The 9205-nt window shown below is 38.6% G+C and overlaps 1 protein-coding gene across 1 annotated transcript in view; it reads left to right on the top strand.

The window, feature by feature from the left end:
- Window positions 1–8757, top strand: part of LOC104393150 (N-acetylated-alpha-linked acidic dipeptidase 2-like) — a 33091-nt gene extending 24334 nt beyond the window's left edge. Inside the window, exons 15-19 of the mRNA XM_010002615.1 lie at window positions 1173–1263; window positions 2094–2358; window positions 5895–5976; window positions 6897–6989; window positions 8568–8757. Coding sequence (XP_010000917.1) covers window positions 1173–1263; window positions 2094–2358; window positions 5895–5976; window positions 6897–6989; window positions 8568–8757 — 721 coding nt within the window. The remainder of the gene's footprint in view (window positions 1–1172; window positions 1264–2093; window positions 2359–5894; window positions 5977–6896; window positions 6990–8567) is intronic.
- Window positions 8758–9205: the final 448 nt, after the last annotated feature.

The raw sequence follows: 9205 nt of genomic DNA, 5'->3' as shown, positions 1-9205 counted from the left end.
AATACATTTTAGTCTCCCTACTAGACAATACAATTTTAATATTGTCTAGTCTCCCTACTAGACAATATTAAAATTGTTAGGATAAGGAAATGCTCAATTGAAACTGGCTACAGCAGCAATTGAAAAGCTCTCATGATAGTTTTGCTTTGTCTATACAATGGATATAAATGTGATATATTAAAATTCTGTATCTGAATGTATTAACACTTCATACTTGAAGATATTGAAACACCAAACCACTCTTTGAGCCTTTGACTCATAGGGCTAAATCTTGTCCACAAAGTGGCATTCCTCACATAATGTAACAAGAGATGCCCCTTTGTGTGACCTGACCCAAATGTTCTGCAGGTACTACCGTGTCTTTCAGGCCTTTGTAAGATGAGTTGCTAGATTCCTTAGGCTCACTGAGATGTCTTCCTTTTGAAAAACCTACCAGATCTGATCTTTCTCAGTTGATACAAAGAGTTAATTGCAGAAATTTATACTAACACAACTTTAGCTGGAATAGAAGAAACTTTTTTATTTTGTTTTGTTTTAGCAGAGAAACACCAAATCTTCACCAGGTTAGATACATAAACATAAATATTATTATAAAACTTCAAGAAGTATTTTAAAAGAATATTTTGTCTGTCCTTACTATAATTTTCTTTTCCTCTGCCTGTCTTGCCACTTTGACCCAGCAGATGGCAATATTTACTTGTAAGTAACAAGTACTGATTGTGTCTTCTGCCGTGGAAAATATTATCAGTCTTTGATTGTACTGTGGAATATGCTAAGTATCTAAACACATCTGTCTTTACATATATTGCTGCCCAATTTATATTAGCTTTCAAATAGATATTTACTGTTTTAAGATTGCAGAGTTATGTCTGATACGGTTTTATGGCTGTTCTTCATAATGTGTAAATTTTTTTTAAAAATGTCCTTAATGTTATAAAGCCACTTTTAAAAGGTCTTCCTGGAAATATTGGATACTGAATTGCTGTGGTGGAGTAAAATCAGTTAGAGTGATTAAGCTTGTCACTCATCCAGCCTCTCATCTTATTAGTGTCCCTGATGTGCCTTCCAGAAGAACTGACCTCACTGTATTTTAAAAATCTGCATTTTGCATAAATTGCTGTTATACTATGAAGTAAGTGTCCTCATTGAGATGTTGTCTTTTCTACATGTAGAATAAACAAGCTGGGATCAGGCAGTGATTTTGAAGCTTTCTTTCAGCGACTGGGAATTGCATCAGGCAGAGTTCGTTATACCAAGAACAGGGTGAGTCTTCCAGACTGCTGGAAGAAGTTTGATAGCTCTGAGCAGTCATTCCATAGAATTATAGAACCATAGAATGGTTAAGGTTGGAAGGGACCTTAAAGATCATCAGGTTCTAACCTCCTTGCTATGAGCAGGGACACCTCCCACTAGACCAGGCTGCACAAGCCTCATCCAAACTGGCCTTAAACACCTCCAGGGATGGGGCTTCCACAACCTCCCTGGACAATCTATTCCAGTGCCATTTATTGAAAGCATTTATTAATAATTAACAAAAAAGCTTGAAAGAATCTTTGGTTTGTATAGCAGTGTCATTTTTTTTTTCTTATTAGAAAAAAAACCCTAAATGTTTTGAGACTAAAACATTTTACAGAGATGTGAATATTCTATAGGCTGTCAAGATCACATGAAGATATTTATGGAATTTGATTGGAGGTGTATATTTCATTCCATCATGCTGTTAGTAGCCCCCTTACTATGCAAATTGTGTTCAGAAATAACTACACAAGATAAAAAGGGGCCACGACTGAGGATTTCTTCTGTTTTCACTTTTAGTGAAGGCATTCCCTGTACAATGGAACTGAAGTCAGGTCTGTGTAGAAAGAGAGAAGGAAGTCTGCTCACTTAATCTTGTGCAACAGTCCAGGTTGTTTTAGTTTCCTAAAATCAATAAACAAAAATGGAAGGATAGTAAATTGTGTTTTGTAGCCTATCATAGCTTTTTTTATTTATTTTGAAACTATACAAAAACATCACAGTTGTTAAGTGATTAATGCATCCCTTAACTGCAGTTAGAATACAGGGCACTGACAAATTTGCTTGCTCTTTTTCAGAAAGCAGACAAATTCAGCAGTTACCCTGTTTATCACACTGTGTATGAGACCTTTGAGTTAGTGGAAAAGTTTTATGATCCCAGCTTCAAGAAACAGCTAACAATTGCCCAGTTACGAGGCAAACTGATTTATGAACTGGCAGATTCCCAGGTCATTCCATTCGACTGCAGAGATTATGGAGAAGCTTTAAAAGGATATACCAATAGAATTTATAAATTGGCCAAGAAACATGAAGAAGAGCTGAAAACTTACAAAGTGTCATTTGGTGAGTAATAGCCAGAATACTATTTTTTAAGTGCCTTAACTAGAATGATGCAAGGACATGTTTATATCTGTTACAGCTCTGAAACTGAATTCCTTGCTTTCCTGGTTCAATTCTGACATCATAACACAGAACCCCTAAACGTTTTTCTAAACATAGCACAAGTTATATACGTTATTGTGTAGATGAGAGGTTGAAAACAATTTTCATGCATGTTATTAATGATGGGTGTTATTACAGTGCTCACAAGCAGTCATGGACCACAATGAAATGCATAACAGAGAGATTTATCCATCTCCTTCTGACTTTCTTGCTTAAAAGAGAAGGTAAATTGTTTATGATAACTGCATGGAACTTGAGAGACACAGTTGTCCATTCCACCTCAGCCAAAGACTGTTTGACCCCAGCTGACCTTCTTACCATCTGCCTCAGTACCTGCATATCACTTTTAGGCCACAGAAGCACTTCTCTAACTCTTCTGCAGACATACATCCAATTGCTGAGCACTTGAACACATTCCAATGAAGCAAATAAAACAGGTCAGAACAAGCAGAGTGTTCTGGATCCCAGGCTAAAACGGCTTCCACAATAATTTTCTTTCTTTGCCCACCCCTCTCCCTTTCTTCCCCCCTTGGCTCTTCTTTCTCTATTCTTGCCATATTCACTCCTTGTGTTTCTTTACCAAGGAGGATTTTCAGTCAGTTCTAATTCACTTGCTATAAGAGAAACTCATGATTTAGAGACAAAAATTAGCTTTTTGGAGATGAACTCTTTTGAGTTATGTGAAACGTCAGAAGTAACTCAAATCGAATCCTCATTTGGGGAAAAGTAAAAAAAAAATCTGAAAACTCATGTAATGGTTAGATGAAAAATTCTAGACTATTTTAGCAGCCTTCCAGTACCTGAAGGAGCTACAGAAAAGCTGGGGAGGGACTTTGTACAAGGATTTGTAGTGAAAGAACAAGAGGTAATGGATAAAAACTGGAAGACAGGAGATTCAGGTTAGACATTAGGAAGAAATTCTTTAGTGTGAGGGTGGTGAGACACTGGCACAGGTTGCCCAGGGAACCTGTGAATGATCCCCTCCCTGGAAGTGTTCAAGGCCAGGTTGGATGGGGCTCTGAGCAACCTGGTCTAATGGGAGGTGTCCCTGCCCAAGCCAAGGGGTTGGAACTAAATGATCTTAAAGGTCTCTTCCAACTCAAACCATTCTGTGATTCTGTTATTCTATGATTTTGAAAAGTCCCCCTTTTTTGTAAAAAGATCATTCAAGACAGGATCCCTTGAATGATGGATCATCTGGTCTGATATTTAGCATGGTCAAGGATCTGTTTCCCTACGTTCTTGTGTTCAGTGCAACATATCTTGTAAGGAAACACCATGTCTGGACTTCCTTTGTGCAATAGTAGAACTACCAAAATTTATTTTTAAAAAATTGTTTTCATTGTTGGGGTTTCTTTCTCATTTCAGATAAGAAATTACTCAAACTGCTTTCTGACCAATGCATTTATTTTTGTTCCTGGATTCGAGAAGCAATCTTTTTTTCAGCTTTTTTCTCCTCAGGTGTCACTTAACCCTCTCCCGAGTGACTTTATAGATGTGTCATTGACCAATTTTTTCCAAGGTATGAAAAGACACTTCTCTGATGCCTGATATTTTTTTTTTTATTTTTACATCAGAGTGCATTAAAATATATAGGTAGCTTTTACAATACTGTGAAAATTAAAATTAATTTCATTCAGAATTTTCATAGACAACACTGAATGTCAGAAAATTGTTAATTAAGCCTGAATAAATTGCACATTATCCTCCAAAGAAACAGATTAAAGTTTTTATTTGCCTTTGGATTCCCATTTCAGCTGCTTCTGTGCAACCATGAAGGCTGGAAACCTTTTTCAATAAATATGTATTATTAGTTGTATGCTATCATTAACTAAGCTTTGCAGGGAGAAAATAAGAAATGTGACATTTTCTAAATAACCTAACCCTGACAGCACTGAATAGCTAATGAAAAGAAGCACAAATTCCCTTACATATTTTCAGATGACCTTTCTTTTTTTTCCCTTTAAATCCTCTGCTACTGCTTCTGAAACATAATCTGTTGCCAAGATATAACCATGATGTCAGCAGAGCAGAACTCTGTCCTCTGACAAATTTGTAACTATTGCCATGGTCGTGGACAAGTGTAAATTCTTACCCTCATGTGGTGACATGGGTCTGTCTGTACTGCAGTCCCTAAGCAGGTTGCATACATGAAATCTTTGCCTCTAAACAAAAATGTTAATACAGAAACAAACAAGTGTAGGCTGGAGATGAATCAATAAGTTTGCTAGAAATAGAAGAGCAAACAAGACTGCAGAAGAGCTTTCAAAAGGAGTCCTGGGAGCAGTAAACCTATCACACTAAGAAATAGTGTGATAAATCTATCTGCAGAAAGCCCATCACACTAAAATAGCGTGATAAATTTATCTACAGTGAAGGGCCATAATTGCCAACAAAGGACTGGATTTAGGAGGTGACCTAACCTTATGCTTCTTATTCCTGTACCATCAAAGAGAAGATACTCTGGCTTATCTAAGGCTTTCTGAAAGTTTTGTGGAAAATGTGCAAGCTGTAAATCTTCCTTCTTTGAGTTGGATTTTGGTAAGGCCAGAAGTTCACCTTTTGTTTATTCTACAAAAATTAGGTACCTAAATTGGTAATTTTCCCAGGTCTGTATTATACAGAACCTTCCACAGGAAAATCACAGCAGCTGATTTTGTCACTGAAAGAAAGGCTTGCTGCTTCTTTGGCTAAATTGTTCCACATGGCTTGAACACCTTGCCAGGGATGGAGCAGGAAAAAGTAACTGACACCCCAGTTTGCCTGCACATGGTCAGGCATAACAGGCAAAATGCTGGGGTTGGAGTAGCAGCCTGTGGACATCATGTGGGGTCATGGCAGTGACACTGTCACTGTGACGTGTCTAGAGCACCTGTGGAGCAAGCACAGGACTTGGCTGCTTTCACCTACCTCTTCCATCACTGTGTTTCATGACAGTTGTGTCTTTTATGCCTGACAGTGCTGTTCAATATATGTCTCACAGTCTGCTGTTACAATACAAATAGGATATCATGTCCGAGAGAGAAATCCTGCTCTGCTTCCACAGCATGTTGGAGGAGCTGGTATTTTTTATGTGTCAGACTTTTTATACCTAAACACTGCAGTGCAGCCCTTTGCTAAAAAGGAAACTGCAGAATTCTCCATTTGCAATGCCAGCCAATCTTTCTTGCCAGGCTGAGGGAAGTTGTAGATGTGGGAAAGCTTCATCAAGCAATCTGCTTTGTCACTGGTCTCATTGCACGACGGCTTTTTGTCTGCTACTGCTTGTAGTGCAGGTCTTTAAAATCTTCACTAGGGAAACTAATGAATTATGGAAAGACAATTAAATTAATGCAATGATATCAGCAAAACAAATGCTGTTTTTCACTGGGCAACTGCAAGGTATATTTGGCTCAGCAGATACTCTGAAATTGCTCACAAAATCCATCCTTTTCCAGATCCTCTTTTTTCTGCTGTGGTGAACTTTTCAAAGGCTGCTGCTGAATTTCACAGGAGACTTGAACAAGTTGACAAGAAGGAGTAAGTCTGAAAAAAACCTATTTTTTATATAGATATGTATATCTGCCTTTTGTACCCAGAATGGCAGTTCTTTTCTTCCAGTGACTACACAGAGTCTCTCTAATTAGTGCAGGAGAGATCCCTTGGACTCTGAGACAGGCAATACCTGCTAAAATGAATTCTGCTTTCTGTGATTAATAGTATCAGCTGTGGAGCTTATTACTAGTATCAGCTTTAATAAATTTGAATAAAATTATTGTAATACAGGGAAAGGCTGGTAGAAGTGAAAGTTAAAGTTGGACTGAGCTCTGTGTTTAGATATTTACACTGAGTGTTGCAAGTGATGCCAAAATTTGTACTTTCAGTACACCTCCAGGAGACAGGATGATGCTTCAGAGTGTCTGAGATGCCCACATGATGTTGGCAAATCTAAGGAGCCTATGGGACTCCTGTGCCCTCCAAGTGCAGTAACTGGAGGCCAGTGCTCCTGGGCACCTTATACAGTACCAGATATTTGTGATCAAGCAACTGAATCCCATCCTTACTGTGTTACTCTATAGATTAGAGCAGGAGTCTGGACTCTTGTCTTAGGGGTGGACACCAAAATCTGGGTTCCTTCATCTTGACCTAAATCTCAGCCTTCCTCTCCCTTCTGTTAAGTAGGATGTTTCTAGTGCTATTGAATACTAAGCAAGTACTCAGAAAGTTTCTCACTTTATTTTGTTTAGTGGGAAATCTTGTGGTTGAGTTTTCTAACACAGAAATTCTAATGTATTAATAGAGTCTGTATTGAATATCTCCATTTGCATAACCTCATCTTTTTCAAAATGCAGACAATTTTTTTCTTTTTTCCTGTCCAAAGAAGAGGAAAAGTGTTTAAATGAAATTGGGAAGTCATGTTTCCCTGTTGTGTGAAATGTTTCTGCCTCCATTTTCTGCAGTCTGGTCGCAGTGCGAATCATGAATGATCAGCTGATGTTTATAGAAAGAGCTTTCATTGATCCTCTTGGCTTACCAGGAAGGAAGTTCTACAGGTGAGACAACAAGTTTCTTGAGCAGCTGTGTATGGAAATGTATTTTTACAGGTAAATCCACCCAAAATAAGTGGTCAGTTGAACTGCTGTACAGGCCTCCTATAGGAATTACAGCTCAACAGATTCTACTTTAGGTACAATCCAGTGAGTAGCAGACTTTGTTCATAACCCTCAAGGAGAACTCCTTGGCTACACAAGTCTTGTAGTGCCTAATTCATCTTCTTGAGTCAAGCACTCTGTTTCTGTTAGACACCATACTCTGTGACTTTAATTTGCAGATATGTAGTACTACAGCTCTTACCACCTGTCCTTTTAAACCTGTGCAAAGTGAGGATTCAGTGGACAGTCAACTGTGTGGAAAGAAAAGAAAAAAATAGGATAGAGTAAGAGAAGAGGATAAGAACAAATGTAGTGAGTGTCAGGTAAAGAGACAAGTTCAGAAGAGAGAGGGAGCTTGGAGAAAGTGACCACTGAGCACAAGGTAGATAAAGGTCCATGAGCTGTGCTGCAGACATCCATCTGTTTCAGCCTGGGATGCTTCTATAGATGGTCCTGTTAGCTTAAATCTCTAACTGGTTAGTTTTGAAGTTTTCTCTCTATGGGCACATGGGCTCAGAGAAAGACAATGTTCAGTGCACCACAAACCCTTTATAGAAACCCAGTGCATTTATTAGTAACACTTTACAAGAAGGTAACTTCCAGTGCCAGTTGTGTGACCACCTCACTTTACTCTCTGACTCACTCACTGATGGCTTTCACACCAAGCCAGAAGGCCCTCAGGCAGGTAGAACTGAGAATCACACTTCCAGCCTTCTAGGATAAACTGTTGTTCACACTTTTGGAGGAATGAGAAGGTTGTTTTCTATAGTTCTTCTTTTTGGGTGTTGGGTATCATTTAGAGCTGTCTGGATTTTTAATCTTGCTTTTTTCAGTTGCTTGAATTTCTAAACATAGTTTTAATGTTTATTTTTATTTGGGAGGACTACAAATGTGATTTGATACTTCATATGAACAAAATAAATTTAAAAGCAGATCCGCAACTATTCATTATTTAAGGAAAACAAAACACCAACAAATAAAACTGATCCTTTTGTGCAGTTCTGTTCCAAATATGGTCACTTCTTCTCTGAAGAATTCATACTCTTTTCAAGAATTCTCATATAAATTTTCCCCCCATTTTTTCATTTTTTTCCCAGATCTGCTGATTTAATTGTTTTGTTATTTTTGAAGTGTCTCTTCCCCTTCTCATTGTACATCCATAAGTAGTGTTATTCCCTGTTCCAGGATGCTACATTTGTTCAATAGGTTTGTTGAGCTCCCATTTTCAAAAAATGTAATATGGTTTCATTCCTACTTATACAAAAGCATCATTGCTTCCCACAGAGAACACTGCCCTTGGAGCTGCTTCCTCCTGTCCTTTTCGTGACAGATAAAGGTAGATTTCCTGTGTTTTAAGTAAGTTCTCATCTTCACAGGATATGTAGCTGCTGTATGTAGCACCTTACAGTTCTCCACAGTTACACACCATTAATGGTTATTTTGTTTAGAATACCTACATTTTTATTTCTCTCCCCACAGACATGTGATCTTTGCTCCAAGCAGTCATAACAAGTATGCTGGAGAGTCCTTCCCAGGGATCTATGATGCCATGTTTGATATTGGAAGCAAAGAAGATCAATATGAAGCCTGGGAAGAAGTGAAGAGGCAGATTTCCATTGCAGCCTTCACTGTGCAGGCAGCAGCAGAGACGCTGAAAGAAGTAGCATAGGACAATGGCTTCAAAAAGTCTAAGCAGAAATATCTGCAGTGGGCTGTAGTCAGGCTCCTACAGTGACCCAGGATCTCCACACAGCCTACTGGATCTGAGTTTCCAACCTAAATCATAGAATCATAGTCAAGGAATCACAGAATCATAGAATAGTAGAATAATAGAATGGTTAAGCTTGGAAGGGACCTTAAAGATCATCACTTTCCAACCTCCCTGTCATGAGCAGGGACACCCCACACTAGACCAGGCTGCACAAGCCTCATCCAACCTGGCCTTAAACACCTCCAGAGAGGGGCATCCACAGGCTCCCTGGGCAAACTACTCCAGTGACTTACTAATCTTATGGTGAAGAATTTCTTCCTGATGTATAAGCTAAAGCTCCCCTCTTTCAGTTGAAAACCATCACTATCCTTTCTGGTGAAAAGCCCCTCCCCAGCTTTCCTGTCAC

Source organism: Chaetura pelagica, unplaced genomic scaffold (genome assembly GCF_000747805.2).
Source record: "Chaetura pelagica isolate M959 unplaced genomic scaffold, ChaPel_1.0 scaffold338, whole genome shotgun sequence".
Taxonomy (NCBI): Eukaryota; Metazoa; Chordata; class Aves; order Apodiformes; family Apodidae; genus Chaetura; species Chaetura pelagica.
This window is presented reverse-complemented; position numbering and strand designations above follow the sequence as displayed.